The 26495-nt window shown below is 42.2% G+C and overlaps 1 protein-coding gene across 1 annotated transcript; it reads right to left on the reverse strand.

Annotated features, from left to right (window-relative positions):
- Positions 1-12990: 12990 nt before the first annotated feature.
- On the reverse strand, positions 12991-24349 carry LOC136315223 (pancreatic alpha-amylase). Its single transcript, XM_066246655.1, has 11 exons — positions 24197-24349; positions 22104-22315; positions 21605-21751; positions 20335-20532; positions 19216-19446; positions 18311-18444; positions 17234-17356; positions 17047-17146; positions 14575-14693; positions 14344-14469; positions 12991-13220 (listed from the first exon to the last, which is right to left on the reverse strand). Exons 2-11 carry the CDS (start codon positions 22269-22271, stop codon positions 13019-13021), a joined length of 1548 nt encoding a protein of 515 aa, XP_066102752.1. The 5' UTR covers positions 22272-22315; positions 24197-24349; the 3' UTR covers positions 12991-13018.
- Between the last annotated feature and the right edge of the window lie 2146 nt (positions 24350-26495).

The following is a 26495-nucleotide window of genomic DNA, read 5'->3' on the forward strand; positions in this document are numbered from 1 at the left end:
GTCTGTATTAGAATATGTGCCAATGTTGGGACTTCACACATGCAAAGTCTTGCTTTTGCCACAGCACTTAAGGCAAGGATTCCAGGAATTTTTTATAAAAGTCAGGACAAACGAAAGAAGGAAAGACAGAGAGGCGGCGGAGGTAGAGGCTGGCTAGAGGCTGAGTCCAGCCCGGACGGGCAGAGGCTAATGCCGAGGCGAAAGTGATTCAGAGAGGCAGCAGTGGCTGTGGGAGTGGCTGTGGAGGCGGCGCGGCTCTGCTCAGCACTTCGGCGCCCGGGTGCGGGCAAGTGGGCGGAGCGGCAGCTACTGCTGAGGGGAAGGTAGAGCAGGGAGGTGAATGGGGAAGCCTTCCCCGCCTTGGTAAACTATGTTTGCCGCTCAGCTGGGATTGAGATGGAAGGATTTCAGCTGCCGGTTGCAGCAGCTCTTAGAATTTGAGAATGATTAGAAGACTCAGATGCTTTTTAAAGTTACAGCTTTTTCTTATTATTGCCTAATTTTCCTTAATGTTTTAGCTACAATCCTCTGAACTATCACTTTGTCTTTTCCTATTCTTTGCCTGGAAATTGGGTCAGGGAACGCCTTTTTGGGTATAGCTAAACAGAATCTCATGCGGCCACCTCAAGACTTTTTCTCTAGAGAATTCTGTTTGGTCTTATCCTATTTAAGTTCCCTCTTAAAAAATAGCCCTGAGTAAAATCAAGCAGGCAACTTTCTAATATAATTGTACTCTGAAATCCTGGGTTTCTCTCTAATTTGTCTGATTTGTCTACTTTATCCGATTCTTGTTAGTGTCTAGTCTTTGTTTAATGTTGTCTAAGGCCTGTATTAAGTTCTTGCATGCAAAAATTGGAAATGCTAGCTCTAATAATGAAAAAATAAAATGGTTTTATCCCTAAATTTTTTTAAATTTTAATTGGAACTTATACAGAGTGCTCATTTAAATTTAAATAGAATGAAATGTGGATCTTGCTAATTTGGCTAAACTGCTTCAAACTTCAGGCTGTTTACTGCAGCTAAAAATTTGAAGCAGAGTAGATTTACCTAACAAAAGTGTAAATATTTTTTACTATAGGAAGATAATGAAAGTCATACTGGATTTTTCTAGCCTTAATGTACTCTTTAAATTGCCTGTTAATTAAAGGGGTAGAAATGTTTTAAAAAATATTAGAATGCTACTTAGAAAAGCATTTACTATATTTTGTCAAACTTTAGAAGTCAACATAAAGACAAATATTTCTTACAATCTTTAAAGTCAAAGTATTATGAAGTGTACCCAACAATGCTTAAAGGTCAATTGTAAATAAAATTTAAAAGGGGGGGGAGTCATATCCTGGAACTCCTATAAATCTTCTTATCATGCTTTTTACTTTAAAAAATTTCTTTTGAATGCTGATGTACAGGGTCATTCAGCAGTCCAGGGACTCTGGAATTCTACAAGAGAAGCCAAACTTCTTTCTCCTGCACACTTCTACTCTCTTTTATTTGACCCAGCTAATAACGTTGTTTTTTGTTTTTGGGTTTTTTTTTTCCAATAAGCACCAGATAATACGGAAAAAGTTTATATAGGTGGATGAGAGCCCTCAAACCCCTCAGCAAGATCTTCTGAGCATGGCTTTTAAGCTCTATAATGACCAAGAGGAACAGAAAAAGGCAGACATCCCAAAAAGAGATCAGGCAAAATATCAGCTCTTGGCATATGCCCATAAAAGCTCCAATGCCCCATGGGGCCTCATAAGCCTCCATCAGGGCCCTGCTTCAAGAGTGGAAAGGAAGGTCATTGGGATAAAGCCTGTCTGACTTCTAGGCCCTCGCCAGGGCCATACCTTTGCTGTGGGAAAAAGGGACACTGGAATGTAGGCTGCCCTCTTTTTTCTCCAAGGGAGGGTTCAGTCTCTCCCAGCCCTACTCCAGCCACTTGTGACCTAACCTTGCCCAGCCTGCTGGGACTTGCCACTGAAGGCTAAAGGTGAAGCACCTTAATGTTTTAGCTACAGGTGCTCTACCTTCCCCTCATGGCCATGGGCCCCATCTCACGTTACTGTGGACGAGCCTAAGGTATTTCTTTCAAGTAGCAGGTAAGCTGATCTCATTTCTTATAGATATGCCTAAATATTCAGGTTTTATTCATCCCTTGAAGATCTTTGTTGTGGGTGTTGATGGTCTTATTTTCCACTGCTTTATTTAATATATAGTGTCTCCTTGCCTCAATGCCCCATTCCTATTTTAGGCTGGGACCTATTCCTAATTAGAGCCCCTCTCTCTCTCCTTTTTGCCAAATTCTGTTATGAATTTACCTCTGCTACCCAGCATAGTGTATCCCAAGGTTCTTCTCACCACCCCATGGCTGCAAAGCTCCAGGGAAAGGCCCCCTGGGTTCATCTTTCCAGTTTAAAGAAAACAGAAGCTCCATCTCCATACATGCTGCAGATGGCTTTTCCAGTCTACCTGAATCATTGCAGCTAGAAGCAGTGATCATAGGGACTTGGACTCTAGCTGCAAAGTGTGGAAATGTGACCACAACTCCAATGCTTTGAGGACTTTTCCTGAATGTGTATTACTCCTGTTCCTTGGGACAGTTCTCATACTGAATTGGGGTTGGGTTGCATTTACAAATAATGTGGAGCCATGATGGTGTCAACATGGACTTGGTGAACAGGTTTAAGGACATTCAAAACTGCAAAGATTTTATTTTAAATCCTGCTGTATTAGTTAAGACTTTGCTTGATAATCTAATAGGCTTTAATCACTTCATTGCATTAAGACACTTGTTTTGGTATTTGTTAGCATTGGCTATTTTAATTTTGTTGTTTATTTTATATTTTTCCAGTCTGCCACCAAATCAAAACATGGGAAATCAGATGCATATGAATCATAGTGCATGAATTGAAGTTTAAAAAATAGAAAAGGGGGATCTGTTGGGGACCGAAAAATCAACAGGGTATTTTGCAGTTTGAACAGAGGTGCTGGGAGCTGACTGTAAGCTGACAGTCTGCCCAATTGTCCACCTCACCTGCCTGATTAAGTGGCAAAGGGCTGTGCTTCAGTACTCCTCCTGCCTGCCCATGTTCCTGGGAAGGACTGGAAGCTAGTTACTTTGTGTAAAGTTAAGATGGTGGGGGTTTTTCTGCACCTGGTGGTTTTTTTGTGTTACCTTGGACATGTGATTGACTTGCTAATGGCCCACCTCATCCAGTAAATAAAGAAGGATGTTTTCTGGGGGCGGCTATGTTTTTGCAGCTCAGCCAGGGCAGGAGTTACTGTTGGCAAGGAGCTGTGGCATCCTCCCGAACCCATCCTTTTATTTCTTTAAGTCTATTTTCTTCATTTCGTACCATTTCCGCTCGAGACCCTAAAATAGACTCATCGCGTGGGTCGCAGCAGAAAAGATACTGTTCTGCTGTACTGAAATGTCCAGTGCTGCTCTTAATATGTTTTCTCGTAACAGCTAACATTAATTTAGCACTTCCTGTATACCAGGTTCTGCAGTAGCCTATTTGTGCCTTATTACAAACCAGGAAAAAGTAATACTAATGACATATGAGGAAAGTGAGGTCCAAAGAAATTCAGTAGTCTCTCTCAGGTTCCGTAGCAAATATGTGTTAGAGCCAAAATCTAAATCCTTGCTATCGGGCGTCTTGCATTGGCATGTTGGTGTTAATCTTTTTTTAATTTTTTAAATTTTTTTTTCTCTAGTGCTAATCTTATTTTGATCCACCAGATGAGAAAGAGTCAGCCTCTTCCTATGGACGTGTTTATCACCACCTTTTGTTCCTTTCGGTTTTCTGAAATATTAGTGATATGCATTGTATTCAACATACTGATGTTTAATCTACATACTTATATCCTGGGGCTCACAAGTGCCTCATTCCTGTTGTCCCTTTAACCTCTTCAGAAATCATCAAAATTAGATGTTGAAATTCCTTGAACAATTTTCTTATTCTGTTTTCGCTCTCTCGTTTTTTTCCTCTATTTTCTGAAGAATTCCTCAGTTTACATTTTAACACTTTTAAAGAATTCTTATTTCAGTTATGATAGCTTTAATTTCAAGAACTCCATTCCTATGTATAAGTATATTTTCATTTTCATTCTTACGTGCAGTAAAAATTTTTAAACTTGCCTTTATAGTGTCAATTTCCAACTCTGTTAGGTTTATTCTTCGTCCACCCCATCCCACCCCATCCCACCCCATCCCACCCCACCCCATCCTACTCCATCCCACACCATCCCACCCCACCCCATCCCACCCCACCCCATCCTACTCCATCCCACACCATCCCACCCCACCCCATCCCACCCCACCCCATCCTACTCCATCCCACCCCATCTCACCCCATCCCACCCCATCCCACCCCATCTCACCTCATCCCACCCCACCCCTTGCAACTTTAAACAGAGAAGGCTCATTACTAGGTTTTTCCAACAATATTTATTGAAAAGCATCTCCATTACCCATTGTATTATATTCTTGGCTCCTTTATCATAAATTGACCAAAAGTGCATGGATTTATTTCTGCGCTCTGTATTCTGTTCCATTGATCTATGTGTCTGTTTTATGCCGACACCATGCTGTTTTAATTATGATAGCTTTGTAATAGAGTTTGACAGAAGGCAGTGTGATGCCTCCAGCTTTGTTTTTCTTCTCAAGATTGCTTTGGTTGTTTGGGGAGTCCTTTGTGGTTCCATACAAGTTTTAGAATTGTCTGTTCTATTTCTATGAAAACATGCCATTGTAATTTGACAGGGATTGCATTGAATCTGTAGATCACTTTCCATACTATGTATAAATATATTTTAACAGTATCAATTCTTCCAATCCATGAGTATGGAATATCTTCCCATTTACTTGTGTCTTGTTCAGTTTCTTTCATCAATGCCTTACAGTTTTTAATTTATAGGTCTTTCATCTCCTTGGCTACATTTTTTCTAGATATCTACTTTTTTTGATGCAATTGTAAGTGGAATTATTCTCTTTATTTCTTTTATAGTTTGTTGTTAGTGCACAGAAACACAACAGGTTTCTGTATATTGATTTTTTATCCTGTAACTTTCCTGAATTTATTAGATCTAACAGTCTTTAGGGTTTTCTCTTTATAGTATCGTGTCATCTGCCAACAGTGACAGTTTTATGTCTTCCTTTACAACTTAATGCCTTTTATTTCTTTTTCTTACTCCATTGCTCTGGCTAGGACTTCTAATACTATGTTGAATAAAAATAGCAAAAGTAGGCACCCTTGTCTTAATTCCTGATCTGAGGGAAAAAATGTCAGCTTTTTATCTTTGAGTGTGATGTTAGCTGGGTGCTTAAAAATACCTTGCTTTAGGAGATCAGTTACAAAAAAAGTTTTCACTAGCCAGTTGGCTCAGTGGTAGAGCGTCGGCCTGGCATGCAGAAGTCCCGGGTTCGATTTCCGGCCAGGGCACACAGGAGAGGCCCCCATCTGCTTCTCCACCCCTCCCCCTCTCCTTCCTCTCTGCCTCTCTCTTCCCCTCCCGCAGCCGAGGCTCCATTGGAGCAAAGATGGCCCGGGCGCTGGGGATGGCTCCTTGGCCTCTGCCCCAGGTGCTAGAGTGGCTCTGGTTGCGGCAGAGCGACGACGCCCCGGAGGGGCAGAGCATCGCCCCCTGGTGGGCGTGCCCGGTGGATCCTGGTCGGGCGCATACGGGAGTCTGTCTGACTGTCTCTCCCCGTTTCCAGCTCCAGAGAAATACACACACACAAAAAGTTTTAACAGAACAACTTTGAAGAGTAAAATTATAGAACTGCAGGATGCTCTCCTTGCAGGTTCTCGATGAACAAAGGTTGCGTGAAGGTAGGGAGTTCCAAAGAGGAGAACAAGAGCCTCATTGGACGTGGGTCCGGAATTCCAAAGCGAAGTCACAGAGAGAGATCTGAATGTCGGTTACAAAGTGACGAGCAAAGAATAGTGGGGAAATATAGAAACTGTAATTCTGAGCTATTTTTTCACATTCTTTTTCTTCCCCTTTCTTCTTTTCTCCTTTAAAATTGTCAGTTTAAAAATACAATACTTATCTTTCCCTAGTCCCTGTTCCTTTTCCTGAGGAATAGCTACGTTTACAAAACGCTGTGGCCTCACCCTGCTACCTCACCACTGGACAAGTGGGTGACATCTTTGTGATGGGTTTGGAAGGAAATATCGGAACATAGCCCAGCTTCTTCCTGCTGGAGAGCCCCTGCCCTGTCCAGGGGACCTCCGCCTCAGGTAGGCTGTGAGTGGGCACGCTGTCTGACTCTTAGGTTCCGATTGGGAGTGCCACCTGTCCTCTGATACAGCCCGGATTCTCCTATACGTACATTTTAATTGATTTTAGAGACAGAATGCTAGAGAGGGGGAGAAACATTGATTTGTTGTTCCACTTATTTACTTATGTGCCCTGACCAGGGATTGAACTTGCAACCATGGTGTATCAGGCCAACGCTCTAAGCTCTAACCAACTGAACTACCTGGCCAGGATTTTATTATCAGCTTTTTAATAAAGATGATGTTTTGGTTTCCATCTTCAATACTCTTTTTTTTCTTTCTTCCTTTCTTTTTTTTTTTGCTATTTTAATTAGTATAACCCCAAGGCCTAGGGGAAAAAAATGCATTATATTTACATATATTGGGAGGTTGCTAAGCCTGCACACTAAAAATGCTTTCATACACTCCTCTAAAATTAAACCCTCTGTAAAATTGTATTAGAGTAATGCCTCGGTTTTCGTTGACTTCGGTTATCACCTGCTGTTTTGGTATTTGTCAAATGCGAAAAATTTGTCTCGGTTTTTGTCGGTTGCCTCAGATTTCGTCGGCGTGCCCACATGACCTGGCTGCAAATTTTGCAAAAACAAAGGGCGACCCACGTGTCCTCCTGCTCGGTGTGGTGTTGTTTCTCCTTGTGTGAGCATCACCCTGAGCGTCTAGCCAAACAATTCCATTGCTTTCCAGTGTTTGTGCTTTTTTTTTTTATTGATTGCGAGTGCTAATACTACAATTACATGTGAGTGATTACTGCATATACAGTATTCGGTGTAATTTCTTATATTGTTTTGGTATTAAACACTACATTTATTCTCTATAAAATGTGTTTTGGTATGTATTTTGGAGTGTCTAGAATGAATTAATTGGATTTACATGGCTTCATATGGAAATAATTGCCTCGGTTCTTGTCGGTTTTGGATTTTGCCGATTGTTCTTGGACGGATTACCAACAAAAACTGAGGTATCACTGTATTCCAAGAATATTCTCTTTCTCAGAAAAATTTCTACTGAGATATAAATCTTTTAAATTATTTTTTCAGCTGTTTTTGTTACATGGATACAAATTTCTTCATTGGTTCGGTACCTTTAAAATAAAAAAGCAGAAAATACTTTGTACCAAATGATGTTTCTCTTTCAAATGAAAATTTTAACCGTTTATTCTCATCAAAAGAGAATTTTGCTGGCTATAATTCTATAGTTTAATTTTAAAGTGCATCAGTAATCTGTATGATATAGGAAAGCGTTTTATATTTGAATTCTTTTCTACAGAGCCAGCAGTATTTCTAAAACCATCAGCTCCTGGCAGAGTGAGATACTTTGTTTAATTTTAACATATATTTGAGGTGTCACTTGACTGACAGTTAAATCAAGGGGATACTTCTATTATTTCCATCCCTGGTTATATAAAAATAGGGAACAGGAAGCAAGTTGTCATTCAAAATCAATTCTTTTACCATGACAGTAGAAGCCAGGAGTGAGGAGTGACAAAGACAGGTCCCTGCCATCTGAACTGGGGGGGGGGGGGGACTGGCAGACCAGTGGGGACAGCAGTTGGATTCACGGCCACTTAAATACACACCTGGGGCCGGTGGGAGGGGCGCACAAACCATAAAGGTAATGAGCACCGAAATTTAGTAAACTAATTCTGTGCTAATATCACAGCGAATGCTAGTTCCTATAATTTCCCAGTGGTAACATATCATTATCTTGCATGGATAGTAATATCCTTTATATTCAGAAATGCCATTGCGGGTATCAATATATCAAACCTAATAGTGGAGTCTCGACGGAAAATGTATTTTACTGGTTAGTTTCATTCTGCCTTTCCAACCTGTTTTCCACTAGTATGCTGTGAACGCCCCCTGCCCCTCTCGGTGAGTCTAACTCACCTCCACCACGGTCTCTTTCTCCTTTGTGCCTTTATCGTCATAACTTATCTTCTTCGGGAATACCCCTCCCCCCACGCCCAGTCCCCTTCCTTACAAATCCTCCTGGTCCAAATCAAGACCTTCCACCCCACACGCCTTCCTCAGACCCCTGGCACAGACAGCGTCTCCCTCCCTTGAAATCAAACAATTTACTCTCCGTACTGAATTTGCATAACTTGAGCTGTTTTCCTCTATGTATCAAATACGTATTTTGTTTTCCCCAGGATCCTTTGTACTTAAGCCTGGGCAACATGTCAAAATACCTAAGAGAGCGCTGTGCACTTAGTAAATATATGATGGGTTGATTAATATCTATTTTTATTGTAACGTGCAGATTTACTTAATCTTTTTTGACTTGTGGCCCTCTAGCCCAGGGAGCTGAGGCAGAGCTCCTGATAGCGAGCGGCATGCCCGCAGAGCCTGTGACCCAGAACTGAATTAGCAACACTGAAGTCAGGGGGGATTTTCTGTTAACTAACTCTCTGCTAACAGCACACAGGTTGAACCTGGCACGTTTTCAGATGAGAGTGGAATGTTACCTTCTGCTCCAATTCCAATGCACTGTGATTATTTTTGTTCTCTCAGATTTTTAGGAGAAATCTCAAATTGCTAGCATTGGAATGAGAAATACATCTTTACTGAGGAAACGTTCTGTGCATTTAACCAGAAACAGCAGTTACTATGTTATAAACAATTTCTCATTCAATACACCAAACTAATAAAAGGAGATATTATTTTCATTGGACAGATGAGAAACTAAGGTTCAGAGAGGTGTTTTGAAAATGTCCATTGATTGAATTATGAAAATATAATTGTTTCTTGACTGAAAAACATCTTTAAAAGTGTTAAAAGAGGCCCTGGCCGGTTAGTTCAGTGGTAGAGCATTAGCTTGGTTTGTGGTTGTCCTGGGTTTGACTCCCAGCCAGGGCACACAGGAGAAGTGACCATTTGCTTCTCCACCCCACCTTCTCCCCCTTCTCTCTCTCTCTTTCCCTCCGACAGCCATGGCTCGATTATTTCGAGTGCATCAGCCCCAGGTGCTAAGGATGGCTCCGTGGAGCCTCTGCCTCAGGTGTTAAAAATAGTTCGGTTGGGAGCATGGCCCCACATGGGCAGAGCATGAGCCCCAGATGGGGGTTGCTGGGTAGATCCTGGTTGGGTTACATGCAGGGGTCTGTCTCTCTATCTCTGCTCCCTTCCTCTCACTTAGGAAAGAAGAAAAAAGAAAAAGGAAAAAACAAGTATCAAAAGGCAGTGAATTGAACTTAGCAGATTTTCAGTTATAGGGAAATAATAAATACCACTTTTTACTCTAGTTTAAGTGGTGTTCTTTGTACCTAAAGCCTTTCAACACACCTTTTTCTACCAAAAAACAGGTTATGTAAGTGACCCTGAGCCTCACTTCTTTTTTTTTTTCTTTTCCCAGAGTTTATGTTCAAGGACAAAAAGAGCAAACAGACTGTATTTGCCCATCTGTTCAATTTCTTGTGAAAGACCTTTAAAGGTCTTTTAATATCACTTCCCTTCTGTTTTTTTTTTAAAGTATTGTTTTTTATAAGAGTTCTTAAATGATTTCTTCTAACACCTTGTGATTTTTCTGCAACAAATTATAACCTACATCAAATATATCTAGCTTCTCCCTTTCGATCTGTTTTTTAAAAGACATTTGCAGGGGCAAACAAAACCAGGAAAATTGAGACTCGGTTAAACTAGCCCTGAGTTAAGACGTATAAAAGTTTTCCAGTCACTTTCAAATTGGAAGGAATTTGCTTTGATAGAGCCATAGAAACAAAATGCCAATGTTCCAAAAACTTGTGTTTAAAGAGATATTTTTCTATCCTTTGCAAAAAACTGTCTCATTAACCTCTTTATATCACAGAAAGTGATCTTTTCAGAGATTTGGTTTATTAACCATACGTGTATCTGGCAGATTAAACTGAATTTTATTGTGAGCTCTAACACTTTTTTGGTGCAGCCTTTAGGAGTTTCCATTATAAGACCATGTCATCTGGAACCAGAGACAATTTTACTTCTTCCTTTCCGACTTGGGTGCCTAATTGCTCTTGCTAAGACTTCTAGTGCTGCGCTCAGTAGAAGCGGTGAGAGGCAGCATCCTTGTCTCGTTCCTAACCTTAGAGAAAAACGTTTAGCTTTTCACCATTGCATACGATGTGACCTGTGGGCTTGTCATAATGTCCTTTACTGTGTTGAGATAGTCCTTCTATATCAGCGGTTCTCAACCTGTGGGTCGCGACCCCGGAGGGGTTAAGTTAGATATAGAACCACTGTTCTATATCTAACTTACTGAGAGTTGTGATTTTTTTTTAACCAGGAAAGGTTGTTGAATTTTGTCAAATACTTTTTGTTTGTTTCTGTTGAGATTCCGTGACATTTATGACTTGAGAAATCAGGGTTAACCTGGAATTATACTGCTCACAAAAATTAGGGGATATTTTATCGCTTCATATTTATTTTTAAAATATCCCCTAATTTTTGTGAGCAGTTTGATTAAACTTGGGAAGAACTGGAGAAGGAATGAAAAGAGTATCTGTATTCAAAGGCCATATCTTTACTAATAATTCAAAAATGATATATTTTTTCCTTCCTCTCCTTATTGCAATTAATTTTACCGAGTCATTGAGCTCTTGTATAATATGTGCCAAACACTGCATTGTGACGGCAGGATTAACAGACCGCGGGAGTGAAACAGTACAAATGTGGGTCTACACGAGTTCCTGGGTCAAACAGAAGATGTGCCGGTGGAAACATCTGGAAAAGAGCCATCCGTGGGGGACAGGGAAGGCTGGGACACGAGTCACAGGGGCCAGAGGAGCAGAGGAGGAGGGTGTGGCTCAGCGTCTTGAGCAGTGAAGTAACATAAGAGGCGGGGAGAGAAGCACATGGATAGGAACAAGCGTTCTTGATGATGTTGAGAAGAGAAGATCCAATGATGTGATGATGTTGGAATCGGGACAGTAAAGAGGTGACAGTGACCAGGGTGGAGGTTTTGCACTGGAAAGGGGCTTTCATATTGCTCAAACCACCCAAGTGTTGTTAACTTGGTGATGAAAACACACACACACACACACACACACACACACACACACACGGACTGGGCAGGGGAGCAAATGAACGGCCTCTACCTAGAATACGTCTAGGATCACGAATTTTGTGTTTGAGGGACTCTCCTAGATGTCATCTGAAAGGACTAATGTAGCAGAATGGGAAAGACAAATCAGAAGAGAAAAACAATCTAAGAAATAGTGTCCTGCCTGACCAGGCGGTGGCACAGTGGGTAGAGCATCGGACTGGGACGACGCAGAGGGCCCAGGTTCAAAAACACGAGGTCGCCGTTTGAGCATGGGCTCATCTGGCTAGAGCACAGGCTCACCAGCTTAAGCGCGGGGTTGCTGGCTTGAGCATAAAATCATAGACATGACCCCAAGGTCACTGGCTTGAGCGAGGGGTCACTCGCTCTGTTGTAGCCCCCTCCCATCAAGGTGCATCTGAGAAAGCAATCAAACCAAGAATTGATGCTTTTCATCTCTCCTTATCTGTCTGTCCCTCTCTCTCTCTCCCGCTATCTCTGTCACAAAAACAACAAGAAGAAAGAAAAAAAAAAACAACAACACAGAAATGATGTCCTCACAAAGACAAGAATGGAATGGCAGGGTGATAGGACCACAAGCAGTAGAATGGGGTGCACTTTCTTCCTGTTGGCGGCGTGACGGAGAACACAGTCGGGCAAGGGAGAGATAGATTTATAGATAAAAAGAAGAAAGTTTCTAAATTATGGCTTCTATTTTGTCATATGTTTTTCACAAGAACAATAACTGGGAGTTACACAAAGACCTCGATGACATCCTTAGTAAATTCCACATTTAAAGTCAAGGTGAAGGAGAGTGACTCGCTAGTAATGAGCAGGAAAACGAGGAGCAGCTTGTGTCAGGAAAGCCCTAAACAAACATCCCTCCACACTGGGGTGAAGGGTGGAGCAAGCCCGACAGCAGCATCCAGTGGGAGCCACTGGAAAGAGAAAGAAAAGGAAAAAAAAAACAAAGAATGTCGAGAAAGAAAGAGGCGTCTGTGGGCTCCATATAATTGAGAGTTACAGATTGCAGAACTTATTTTTTAACTCATTCACTGTAAATGGGCTCTCCTATTGTTATAAAAACACCCAAAGGTTATTAACTTTTACAGGAAGTATCATGAAATCAGCTGTCCTTCACTAATTGCTAGAAACACTCTATGGGAGAAGTACGTACAGGTCTACACTAGCCATTGTCAACAGATGTATTTATCAAGATGCCTATAGCTGAAATCTTAGAAATTTCTTAGTTCTTGTTAAAATTTGTATTGAATTTATTGGGGTGACATTGGTTAATACAGTTATATAAGGTTCAGGTGTACAATTCTGTAATCCACCATCTGTCTATTGCATTGAATGTCCAGCACCCCAGGTGAGGTCTCCTTCCATCACCACATATCCACCTTTAGCCTCTTCTACCCCCCTCCCCCTTCCACTGTGGTAATCACCACACTGTTGTCTGTGTCTAAGTGGTTTTTAAATTTTTTTTGTTTAATCTCTTCACCTTTTTCAACTAGCCCCCAACCCCAACAAATCAGCCAATATGGCTTCTAAAATATAACAAAATGTCAATTGTAATTATAATTGTATAATTATGTGATTTTTTTAATGCTTCTCTGAGTTTCCAAGTTGATAACTTATTATAGGTTTTACAAAAAAATTAATGAATTATAAGAATTTATACATGTACCAAAAAAGAAAAAAAATACACTTGTTTATTTCTCTGGGAACATATGTATTTAATTCAAATTCTGTAATTTAGATTCAGCATGAATGGCAATAAATGGATCTTCGGCAGTGTTGCTGATAGAGAAGTGAGCGTTGCCGTCACGAGAAACGTAGATCTTAATTCCTGTACACTTGTTGTCAATTTTATCTCCGGAAATAACATCACAGTAGGTGCCGGCAGGAAGACCCGTTTGCAGAGTTAGAGACAGTGGCCTGTAACATACAAGTCAAGACTTAGCTTGAGTTCCACACACTTGAAAGCAAGCATACAGACGATCTCGCAGATCCACGCCCCGCTGTGGGCCGCAGAACATAGCCACCTGGGTCTCGGAGAGAAGAGAATCTGAACGCCTAGACCTCACGGGGGGGGGGGGGCAGTCGTTTTCTCAGGAACAGAGTAATCCTGTAGGAGGCTCAGCCATTCCCTCGCCACTGGGGAGGACTGTCAGTGAAGATCTGAGTTTACTCCCCCTTAGACAAAAGTACTGCCTGCAGTAAACACAAATCATCTGAGGGCATTAAGAAAATAAGAACTACTTTAAAAAAAAATTTAATTTGATTATTTCTTCAAAAGGCTAAAGTGAATTTGGGCTGGAGATAAAAATAGTCTAACATTTCTTTGAAGAAGCATATAGTTAAATATAAAGCTGTCTCTCACATTTATTTAGGCTCTCCCATCCACAAAAATGGAAATTAAAGGACTAGCCGTGAATTCTTTTGGCAAAAAAGCAATACATTTGATTTACTTTTTGTCAGTTAAACACAATGTCCACTAGAAAGAGCTAAGAATGGTGGACACTGCCCGTCCCTAAGCCACAGTCCCCGGTCTCCACCCATGTGAGACCCGAGCTCTCCTGAGCGGAATCGTTGGGCAGGAGATGCACAAATGCTTTACTGTCACAGAGAGAGGGAAGTGAAGGAAAAACCAAAGAACCAGATAGAAGAGTGGTTGAGAAAAAGAGCTGGAAAAAATGTGTTTCGGTGCTGGGGCTGTGGTTTTCCAATTATTTACATAAAGAGGGGGTCAATCCGACATGTTTTTCTATGTGCTTTGTACACTTTATCCTGGCAACTGTACTGTGTGTGAGGTGGACATGTGAGCACACACGAGCTTCCTGTGCACCTGTGCGTGCAAGGTGCACAGAAATCACTCTGCTGGGAGCAGAAAGCCCTTTCAGGACGAGACCGGAAGTGTAAGGAGCCATCAGCCTGTTTCTTTTCTTTCTGGCTCTTTTCTGATCTCTGTTTTTTTTTTTTTTCAATCCATTGACTAAAGAATCAAACAAACGTAGGACATATTAGCATAAAATATAATTTCTAATTGATCTGTACGTACCAGTCATCATTGTTAAAGACAATGAATCCTTTGTTTCCTCTTCCGAAAGCCACCTGGTTGCTCCCATTGTCCCACCAGTTTGTGAAAGGCTGGCCGTCGACGACGTTACGGAACATAACCATGTTCCTAGAAACAGAGAACACAGCTCGGTTGCTCGGGCTCCCTGGGCAGCGGAAAGGCAGACGCCCAGCGGGTTCCTCAGCAGAGGGTGTTCTAAGTAAGGGGCCCCACCTTATCTGACGCCACCGATGCTCACAGACCCAGTCATTGCCGCAGGTCGTGTCTGGATTAATGGTCACTTCTTTAATTACTCCGTTAGTATTGGGTGGCCCAACCCAATCATTAATATCCTTTATGAGCAAAAGAGAAAGAAAAAGAATTTTAAAATGCTCAGGTTTTTAATACGAAACATTTAGCCTCTGCCTTCTCCATTGCACCACGCCGTCTGTCCTGTTTGTGTCTCCAGACTGTCTCCTGTAGAGTCCAACTCCTTCAGTAGCCGCACAGCCCTTCCCCCGGATCTCCTCTTCCCCGGATCTCATCTTCCCCCATCTCATCCTCCCCCGGATCTCGTCCTCCCCCCATCTCGTCCCTCCCCCCATCTCGTCCCTCCCCCCATCTCGTCCCTCCCCCCATCTCGTCCCTCCCCCCATCTCGTCTTCCCCCGGATCTCGTCCTCCCTGGGATCTCGTCCTCCCACGGATCTCGTCTTCACCCGATCTTGTCCTCCCCCGATCTTGTCCTCCTCCAGATCTCGTCCTCCCCCCATCTCGTCCTCCCCCCATCTCGTCTTCCCCCGGATCTCGTCTTCCCCGGATCTCATCCTCCCCGGGTCTCGTCCTCCCCCCCATCTCGTCCTCCCCCGATCTCGTCTTCCCCCGGATCTTGTCCCCCCCATCTCTTCCTCCCCCGGATCTCATCCTCCTTGATCTTGTTTTCCCCCATCTCGTATTCCCCCAGATCTCGTCCTCCCCCGGATCTTGTCCTCTCCCCATCTCGTCTTCCCCCGGATCTTGTCCTCCCCCAAACGTCTCACTCTCCAGTGCTGCACTCTCACGGTAACATAGTCTCCCCCTCGTTTTCTTCTCACTGCGGTGGCCTCTTCATAACCCTGTAGGCGGGGCACTAGCCATGACACAGCTAGGAGGTCGGTGTCAGAAACAGCAGGGTCCAAACACTGTATCACTACTAACAATACTCAGTCACTGTACATAACTACTCTGCACCTCGATTACTCCGTCTGTAAAATGGGAACAATCGTTCAGATGCTATAAAAATTAAATAACATGTGGAAAGTGCCTTGAATATGATAACTGCTAAATAAAAGAATGAAGCGTCCTTCATTCTTCCCCTTTTGGATGAATGTGTTAAGCAACACATCACAATATTCTTTACGAATTGAACCAGATGTTTAAAATTGGTTTGTTTTTTTTTTCCTGATTGGTACTTTGCAGAGAAACATGAGGGAAAAAAACCAGATTGTGTCTGGGAAGGTTATCAGCGTCTGTCTTAAAAGCCATGTCACACGGTGAAGAGCGGAGCCAGCGAAGAGTGTTTCGCATACACAAGTTTGGAGAGCTGGAGCTGTTACAGGAAAGAGGGACGTGGACATGGCCCACGACTCCTGACATCAGGAGTACGACCAGTTCCCCTGGAAATGACAACTAGTGGGCTCAGTATAAAAGGACATTTAAATAGTAAAGCTGCCCAACAGGAGAATGAGCTGCTCTCCAAAGCAGCGGCTTCCCAGCTGGAGGGAATCGAGAAGAAACAGGATAACCATCTGTCTGTCACGAAGAGGATTTCTACCTCAGGCATGAAGTTGCTGGATGGTGTAGCACCTGCAAGCATCGCTTTAAAAAGAAAACTTCCTACTCACTTTCTACATACATTCAAGATTTGACTTTTCAGTTCCTTTTAAAAATTTTTACTCAGTTTAATGTCTTTACCAAATATTCTTTTCATCCTTATCTTTCCCATACAGTCTACAAATTTCTTCTTTTATTTTCTGATTGAATGTATTGGGGTGACATCGGTTAAGAAAGCCATGCAGGTTTAAAGTGTACAGCTCGACACAACCTCGTCTGCCCACTGCATCGTGTGCCCGTCGCCCCAGGAAAAGTCTCCTCTGTCCCCACTCTCCTCTGTGCCCCCCGCCTCCTCCCTCCACCCCCTGACCTCTGGCCGTCACCACACTGTTGTCTGTTTTAACATCAGTTCAACTAGATACGTGTGTGTGTGTGTGTATGTGTGTGTATATATATATATATATATACATATAGTCTTCCATAGAACTTCCTTTTTTAAGTATTTAACCAGTATTTATATTGCTTGTACTATGGGCAGGTATTGCTTTAAGTTCTGTACAAGTGTTCATTTGTAACTGACATACCAGCCCTATCAATTAGGTACTCATGAGAGGTACATATCCTCACCATCTCCTCTTTTTAAAGTGTTTTGGGGAAGTACCTTTACTTCCCCAAATGAAAGGTATGTCTCTCATTTCTGAAATCACTTGCATACCATTTGGCAATGAAGAATTTTAGCTTTTAATATCCACGGCATTGCTAAGAGTCCTACATCAGGTTTACATTTAAATACTTGATAAGTAAATAATAAGTATAATAGACCATGTGACATTAGAACAAAACTGCCTGCCTTTTTTTTTGAGAAAAAGGTAGTTCGTACGACACCAAAACTTACTTTTCCATTCTCAAAATACCTTGGCCAGCGGAAGCTCGACATGATGCGTGTGAAGCCGTACGGGTGAGCGAGCATGAAGCCCACTCCCATCTTGTACAGTCTGAAAGTGACCAAACAGCGTCAGCGTAAAAGAAACTGTTCTGAGCCTTAGGAGAGGGTGGGCAAAGGTGGGGACACGGTTTCCTACCTGGGGTCCCAGAACGTCAGGATGGAGGCTCCCCCCGCTCCGTGTCCTCGCTGGTTGTCATGGTTGTCCACGAAGACCAGCGCCCGGTCCGAGGGCATGAAGCCCCAGCCTTCTCCCCAGCTCCTGTCACACACACACACACACACACACACACACACACACACACACAAGGATTCTTTTACCGTGGCTTCAGAGTGACCTAAGCGTGTATTTCTATCAGTACAGAATCCTCAAATAAAATTCTCTAATGAAGAGGATTTTTCTGGAAGATTTATATATATATAAATATATAAAATATATATATAGTATATATTAAAATATATATAAATATATATATATATGGGTGGACAAAAGTAAGTTCACAGTTATTTGAATGGAAGTAATACAAATAAATAACAATAATAATACAAGCATAAACTCACAACTGTCAACCTAGCTTTGCACATCCCTGTAAATATGTTCCATAGATACAGCTATGTTATCTATAAACGCATTCCATAAATGTATATGTGCATGCATGCCATGCACTGCATTCATTGTTACAGGTATGTTTGCTGGTGTCAAAAATGTCCTTTTAGAAGTTTTCATGTATTACCATTTTGATGGACTTCAGGAGGGCCAACATCTATAAAGATCATATTATGCAGAATGGCAATCTGAATTATAATAAGGCTTTAACATTATACTTTTATAATAAAAGCATTCAGAGAGTGGAAGTCAGCTGATATATGTAAATTCCACAGCACAGCCACGTTGCAGGGACCTTGTAAATGAGAGAGTAGGTAATCATTTTAATAACCACCTGGACTTCACAGGTGATATGCAAACAGTCCAATCTACGGTCGTCATAGAAGCCATAGGTTAAAATCTGCAGGTTATGTTTTGGGTTTCTGGAGATACTTCCTTGTGATTGACATTCCAAATGATAAAGATGATCGATTTGAGTAGGGGGGAAGTTTAAAACTTGTTGTTCGTAACGGAGCCCCGGAAAGGGGTCGCAGTGAGATCTGAATATCGTGCGGGTGGGAGGATGTGCAGTACCGCGAGGTGCTGCCCAGGGCGCCCGCCGGTACCTACTTCAGGTAAGCCATCTTCTCCCCGCCCCAGCGGCGCAGCACCGTGCCCAGCTTGGCGCCGTACTTGAACTCCGTCACCCGGCCGTTGCCGAAGTAGTCGCTGCTTTTGATCGCCTCGCCACCCAGATCAATTACCTACAAGAAACACAGCGGGAGACACCATGCGGGGTTGGAATTTGAACCGACAAGTGAATATAGAAAGAAGTGATATAGAAAATGGCTTTGAACTAGTTGTTTGAAATGCCCCAGATGATTTTCCTTATCCCCAGAGTCTCACTTTCGTTGTTGCTGTTCGAGTATGTGCCGCAATATCAACTAACCGGACAAGGCCCCGGTGTCCTGCGGAGGCGCGGACCTCGCCAGTCTTGCACATAAAGAACAGTGACCCGAGCGCACGTGGCACTTAGTATCTGGCCAGCAACATTTCTAAGTGCTTGATAAATAGGAACGCATCTGGTTTTCGGACAGAAACAAAGACATAACTACTACAATTATCGCTTTTCCTCGCGAAAAAAATTGTTGCAGTGGGAGGTCCCTCAATTTGCTTACATGAACTTAGCTAATAGCGCTGTAGGTAAGAGTTAAACTGAGACAGACTGGCTCAAGACAACTGTATTTGTCACCTGTGTTCTCTAATGGGCTCTGGGCGGCGGCCCACGACAGGTGTTTGCAGCCTAAATAATTAGCTCTCTGCACTTCCTTCAAACGCCACGCGATCAAGAGTTCAAGAGTTTGATAAACAGCCTCTGAATAAAAGGAGGTTCAAGAATGCTGTTCTAGACAAGTGACTCCTGTTCTGTAGCAAAGACTCGGTTATTAACCTTCAGGACTTCTGTTTTTGATGAAATCTGCCATTTTCCAAGGGCTGACACGGGACGGCCTAGGCACGAATCCGCGCCCACGTACCTCCTGGTAAATGAAAGGCTTGCTTCCTTCGGGGAACCAGGTGGCGTTCAGAGGGTGCAGCTGGTCCAGAACCGCCTTCATGTCTCCCGGCCACATGTGCTTGGAGGCGTCGATCCGGAACCCGGCCACCCCGATGTCGATGAGGTGGTTCAGGTACTCCGCCACCTTGGAGCGGACATAGTCCTTCTCCAGCGCCAGGTCCAGCAGGCCCACCAGGCGGCAGTCTCGGACCTGGGGAGGGGCGGCCTGTGTGACTGACCCAGAACGCATCACGTTCCCCCCTGGGGATCCCTGTGATCCATTGCTCATTTTTGCAATAACAGATGTTTCTGTCTGGTGTCTTCTCTGCCTCGGGCCCTGGGGACACTGACCTTCTAGTATGGACATACCTTTGAAATACTTTCTATGAAGAAAATGGAGAGGCCCTGGCCGGTTGGCTCAGTGGTAGAGCGTCAGCCTGGCGTGCAGGAGTCCCGGGTTGGATTCCCAGCCAAGGCACACAGGAGAAGCGCCCATCTGCTTCTCCACCCCTCCCCCTCTCCTTCCTCTCTGTCTCTCTCTTCCCCTCCTGCAGCCAAGGCTCCAATGGAGAAAAGTTGGCCCGGGCGCTGGGGATGGCTCCATGGCCTCTGCCTCAGGCGCTAAAATGGCCCTGGTTGCAACAGAGCAACACCCCAGATGGGCAGAGCATCGCCCCCTGGAGGGCATGCTGGGTGGATCCTGGTTGGGCGCATGTGGGAGTCTGACTGCCTCCCCGTTTCCAGCTTCAGAAAAATACAAAAAAAAAAAAAAAAAAAAGGGAAAAAAAAGAAAATGGAGAATGTAGGCAGTCAAGTGGGTGAGCTTTCTAACTGGGGAAAGTGCCTTAAATATCAGTTTGAGATTCTTATATTTCAACAGTCAGACCTGGAATCCTGTTTTCCTCAGGAAACTAAGCTAATATTTAAACAGGGACAGTAAGCTGGACGTAGAGACACTGCTCACAAGAACCAGGGGATAACTGATCGCTCCGTGTTCATTTTGAAATACCCCCTCATTTTTGTGAGAGGTATAGGCAAAGGCACAGGTAGCTGTTTATTCAGATGAGTGGGTTATTTATTTAGTTTTTTTTTTAATCACCTGGTAAGGATCATTGTAGTTCTCGATGTCTCCGCTTCCCGTCCTGCATTTGCCATCATTGAAATCCCACCCGGAGAAAGGGACTGCGGGGAAGTCCCTGCTTCCCGGGTTGAAGTAACTCCCGCAGGTGCTGTGGGTGCCCGCAGTCACGCCGTTCCCGCACATGTGGTTGATCACCGCGTCCACGTAGATGTGCACCTGAAAGGCAGTGACAGTTGGGTTTCAGTTCGACCCGGAGAGAGGTCGGGATCTGTCAAGACCTACATGCCTTCTAGCTGCGTGTCTGCATATGTGGTCAATCGACAGAAGCAGAGAAACTACCCGTTCACTGGGACAACATTTAAAGAGCCTTCCTCGGGAGAGATTCCTGGTTTTCGACATTTCCGTGGGTCAGGCTCAGAAAGCAGCCAGCCTCTGCCGACTTCAGACGCTATCTGAAGACCGGACGGTAAATATTGTCGCTCCTTATGTTCCGCATTCAGGGGTTCTATCTATTTATCGCCAAAAAGAGAAAAATCCTATGGGGAAGAAGACTCGGGAATTATGGATGAAGGCACAAGCAAGGCACATAAAAGTGACAGCCAATATTGTAACCCGGATCTCCAGTTCCTAACAAGAAAATGTTCCCCAGAAATCTATCCAGTTACAATGTTTAAAAGTTGCCATTTGGCGCAGTGAATAAAGGTTTGAAACCCTGGGCTTTCCTGGTCAAGGCACATAAGGGAGTTGATGCTTCCAGCTCCCCCCCCCCCTTCTCTCTCTCCTCTCTCTCTCCTTTCTAAAATGAATAAATAAAAAAATTTTAAATTGCCATTTGGTTTATTACTAAGAAAAGTAAGATGGCTTTAACTCTGATTTATATTTTTTTCAATTATTCCTTTTTAAATTAATATTTTTTAAAGATTTTATCTATTGATTTTTAGAGAGAGGAGAAAGCGGTGGTGAAAGTGGGGGGAGGAGCAGGAAGCATCAACTCCCATATGTGCCTTGACCCAGCAAGCCCGGGGTTTTGAACTGATGACCTCAGCGTTCCAGGTTGACACTCTATCCACTGTGCCACCACAGGTCAGGCCGATTTACATCTTTAGTAGATAAATGGCACATATACAAAAATTTACAAAATCGAACAGTAAGCAACAATTAAATTTTAGTTATAGCTAAAGTATAAATTTAAAAATATGGAAAATGTTCTGCTCTGAAGGAGCAAGAGACAGGAGGGAGAACTTCTATTTCTTTACATAATATTTTTAATGAAAACTAATTCACTTACACCAACGTTGTTACATCTAGTCACCATGTCTCTGAATTCATCTTCGTTTCCTGATCTTGTGCACAACTTGTAGCTAATTGGTTGGTATCTTTCCCACCAAGGTCTGGAAGGGTAATTAATTATAACATTTTCATTGGGTGGAGAGATCTACAAATAAAGCAATGTTAGGTATCAATATCATGGCTTACTTTTTATCATTGGGTACTCTAGAAAAGAAGGATCTAAAATCATTCCTGAATCTTTGTATAAACCGCTACATTTCTCTATAACCCCTTGAAATTATGAACAGTTCTTTGGAAATAGTCGTGTTGAAGAAAGAAGAGATCAGTAACAAAACACAATGTTGCCCCAATACTGCTAAATTTCTTACTCTTCCCCAGGAAACACTTTACTTAGAGTCCTTATTCATGATGTAAAGCCCCCAGCCTCACAGACACAGATCATAGCATTTACTATGAGCACAGCACACTCCACAATTGACGCTACGGCCGGTACCCACCTGAACCCCTCCAAATCCTTTCGGGGCTAAGTATCGCTCACATTCAAGAGCAATGTCCGCCCAGCGCCACTCAAACAGATGGACAATGGAGGTTCGCCCGGGCTTGGTGTTGGGGGCGTACTGAGCCCAGCAGAATCCAATGGCCAAAAGCAGTAGAAAGAACTTCATTTTGCTCTGAAGGCTTCTGCTATTTCCAGCAACTATTTATATTCCTGTAAAAAGCATATTTTACAAAGTAAATGTTACCATGAATAATCAGAGCACAGAATGTTTATTCATAATCTGAAAAGTATAATCAATAGTGTATACAGGTGAGGAACATTCATAAAAATCTTCCAGGAAAACAACCTGAATGACCTTCTAGATTAGAACTTAATATGTTCCTTATTGAGGGAATATTAACCTTTTTAAACACCTGGCATTTTATATATATATAAAAAAATGTCCTTAATCATGTATTATTTATTTAAGATTAGATTTTATTTCTGAAGTCCTTCAAGGGTACAAGGAAAATAACAAACAGAGCCAGCTAAATTCATGGTCAAAATATTGCCTTAGCCATCTATTTGCAAACATTTTAAAATCTCAACTTCAAAAAGAAACAGGATATTCAATTTGGTTGTTTTTCATTCCCAGTCCAAATTTTCTTTCTTTTTTTAGTGTTAAGTAAAATTTTTTTATTGATTGATTAATTTAAGAAAGCAAGAGAGAGGGAGAGAAACATTGATTTGTTGTTCCTCTTATTTATGCATTCACTGGTTGACTCTTGTATATGCCCTAACCAGGGATCAAACTTGCAACCTTGGCATATTGGGATGTTGCTCTAACCAACTGAGCTACCCATCCAAGGCTACCAACTCTTCAGTTACTTCAATTTCTGCATTAAGGTTTAAGATACTGTTTGGAAGTTGAATGTCCACGAATTGAGAAAACAGACCATTTTTCTCCCTCCATCAAATCATATGCTTTCAACAGTGACTGGGGCAGTAGGTGTGATCAGTGTTGGTTTATTCTTTATGCCTATCCAGGCAGCCTCAGGCAGATACGAATATATCACTCAACATGTAAATGAATTAATGTTAACCAAGAAGAGACAAGTTATCTTCTCTTGTCATCTGTGGTTATTAGTCTGGATGCTTCATAAATATCTTTATAGCAAGTAATTTAATGAAAGTATCATTAAAAATACTTTCTATGTCAGATCTGTCTGTTATTTTATCACTGATATTTCTCTCTAGGTGTTTTTATTTTTTTTCTATTTCCCTAGTTTTCAATGTTCTAAAGTTTTCCATTGTAATTTACTATAGTACTTGATTAAAGTAGTAGTTTCTCTTACTGAAAAAAAGTAATAATCTCTCTAAATTTTATATTGAATCTCATGCCCAGTTTTTTCTTTTCCAAGTGAGAGAAGGGAAGATAGAAAGACTTCCACATGTGCCCCAACTGGGGTCCACCCAGCGACCCCCATCTGGGGTGATGCTCTGTCCACCTTGGGTCACATTCACAACCAAGCTATTTTTAGCACCTGAGACAGAGGCTCCACGAGGCACCTCAGACTAATACACTAGAATTAATAGAGCCATGGCTGCTGGGGTGGGGGGTGGAGAGAGGGAAAGGGGAGGGGTGGAGCAGCAGATAGTCTCTTCTCCTGTGTGCCTTGACTGGGACAAATCAAACCCAGGACATCCACACACCAGACAACACTCTACCACTGAGCCAACTGGCTAGGGCCGTACAGTTTTCTTAAAACCATACCCCGTTGCCTGTAAGCCCCCTCCCCCACCCAGGAAAGGTGGTGACAGATGAACCTGAGCCCAGGATAGTAAGTCATGTGTGAAGGGGGAGGGAAAAGTGCAGATAATCAAGTCTGCTTACCGATTTCCGAAATCAGAGGAACATTTTGAGGGCAGGTTCACACACATTTCGGATATCAATAGTATTCTGTACTGTTGGAAACTGAAACCAGAGTGGTCATTGAGCCTAAAATGGATTGTGAAACTCTGCAGTCATATGACCATAGCCATTTATTTCAAGACAAAAAGGGGAGAAGGGGTTCTATGATACTCAAAAAAGTACTAATTAAAATTACTTACCACATCAACTTCTTTAAATCAGCAACTTCTCAATGATTCCTTTTTCAATTATAAATTTTTTTTAAAAATGTTCTTTTTTTTCTCTTCACTTAGGAAAAAGATACTGAATGTTAGACTTCCCAAATTTTGTATAATTCTCTTCCTTTCAGTAGGTGCTCTTAGGACCCTGCTTGAATTCTCCAAATCGGATTTGTACAAAGTCTAATCTGAGTTCCACAATGATAGCAGCTCACTCCTTTCTCCGGAGCAAATCCCTGGCTTTCCCCGCCCCCCTCCCCGCCCCCCAGCCCGGGTCCAGTGTGCAGCCCTGTGACGTCCCTTAATTACACTGTACCCTCCGGGTTTGCTTTCTCTCAGTCTTCCTTTCTCTTTCTCATTAGCCTCTCCCAAACTCAACAACTCTTGTTTTCTAAACAATTTATGTTAATCTATTGGGGGGGAAAATGCTGAAATAACCTTAAAGACAGATTAGAATACAATTGTGTGAAATTAGTTAAGTAACATAAGTGGGACCAGAATGTAAACGAAGCCTCTAAATCAGTTATCTAATTTTGAATCTAAGATTTGCCATCGGACTAGGTGAACCTTAAAGAAAACTTTGAAGTCTGGAGTTTACATTCTGATCCTCATTTAGGAAATGGGATTAAAGTAGTATTGATAAAAATGAGAACGGAGAAACAAGTAACGATGTGCATTAAGCACTGCTGTGTCACATTTCCACGTATTTGCACTTTGATTTCTCACACATACTTAACTGCAAGGTCGAGTTCCGACTGAACTCGGTTTTAAAAGCAGGAATGTGCTGCGGAGAAATGACGTAATGCGAAATCAAAACCCAGCCGTCAGCCTCCACAGTGAGCTTAGCCCTACACGGTCTTAGTCTCTGTCACTGGCTGGTTAGAGAGAGAGAGAGAAAAAAACTAATAAAATATCATATGTGAAGATATTTTGGAAGCTGGAAACTTGTTCAGCCAATATTAATATGTTTAGAAGATTGCAGGAGGAGGAAGGGTTAAACTCTTGTGTGGGTTTTTTTGTTGTTGTTTTTCAAATTGTCACTCTAAACAAAGTTAATTTTCCCGTTAGTTTTTATTCCTGACCTCATATGCACCCGCAGAAGGCTCCTTCCTCGGGTGAAATACACGACCCTGTCCTGTTGTCCCTGTGATCCGGTTTGGTAATGAAATGCCAGCAGACCTAGTGTGTCTCACTTTGGGGTGTCTGTGATTGTGCAAGCTTGTGTCAGAATGAAGCTTCAGCGGCAGATTGTCAAGTTGGCCAATGAGAAAAGTCAGTCCCTCCCTGACCTAAGATGAACACGGGAGATAAAGCTGGTTATTAAGCTACTAAGGATTTTGGATTCTGTTACTGCCCATAACCCGTTCTTTTCTGATACAACCCTTGAGTTCCCTTAAATTCTTTGATTCAAAAGACATTCTGTATGCCATCTGCTTTCTCTTGGGACGTAGGAAGTCAAGGGTGGAATACATCACAGGACCAGAGGATATTAACATGAAAAGAGACTATAAGAATAAGCTAATCCAGGGATTTCCAGAGTTTCACTTCTAAAAAAAAAAAAAATCAGTAAAATTTCAAAAAATAAATATTTTAACACAAAGGTTATGAAATGTAGCTTTACAGAAAAATGTACCATTAATACATTGAACTTGTCTCTTTTTGTCATTTTGAACTACTTCTATAAATCTAATCTTAATTTTATTGATATAAGAGCTAGGAAGGAGACAAGTAGCATTTACATTAAACAAACTGACAATTAATTGGACACGTGTGACAGAAGAAAAGTTTCCACCCACCTATGCATGTGGAGTCGGTGGGGAGAGCTTGTAGGGTCTCAGGACCCAGGGGAGTTGCCCTGAGAGGGGCACACTCAAGACATATGCATATATTTAAATATACATAATACAAAATGTATATAATATATAAAATATAAATTAAAACATATAAGTAAAATATTTTCAGCACTTTAAAAAGAAGGACACCCTGTTGTCTGTGACCACCTGGATGAACCTGAACATTATTCTAAGTGAAATAATGCAGACAAAGACAGTACTGCCAGGTGTTTCTTACACGGGGGATCTAAAAAAATAAAAATTAAAAACGTCAAACTTTTTAAGCCAGACAGTAGAAAAGTGATTGCTAGGGACCAGGGGATGGAGGAAATATGAAAAGGTTGGTAAATGGGTACGAACTTTCCGTTATACAATGAGTAAGGTCCAAGGATCTAATATATATATATATAACATGGTGACTACAGTTGATAACACTTTCTTGCATAATT

The sequence above is a fragment of the Saccopteryx bilineata genome, chromosome 11 (genome assembly GCF_036850765.1).
Source record: "Saccopteryx bilineata isolate mSacBil1 chromosome 11, mSacBil1_pri_phased_curated, whole genome shotgun sequence".
Classification (NCBI taxonomy): Eukaryota; Metazoa; Chordata; class Mammalia; order Chiroptera; family Emballonuridae; genus Saccopteryx; species Saccopteryx bilineata.

Excerpts from the sequence above, each read along its gene's own strand:
- LOC136315223 (XM_066246655.1), bottom strand. The coding sequence starts at position 22,271 with ATGAAGTTCTTTCTACTGCTTTTGGCCATTGGATTCTGCTGGGCTCAG. Across the intron at positions 14,694-17,046 it reads GGTATTTTGAGAATGGAAAA|GATATTAATGATTGGGTTGG; the intron begins GTAAGTTTTGGT and ends TTGCTCATAAAG. Across the intron at positions 14,470-14,574 it reads CATCGGTGGCGTCAGATAAG|GAACATGGTTATGTTCCGTA; the intron begins GTGGGGCCCCTT and ends CTCTGTTTCTAG.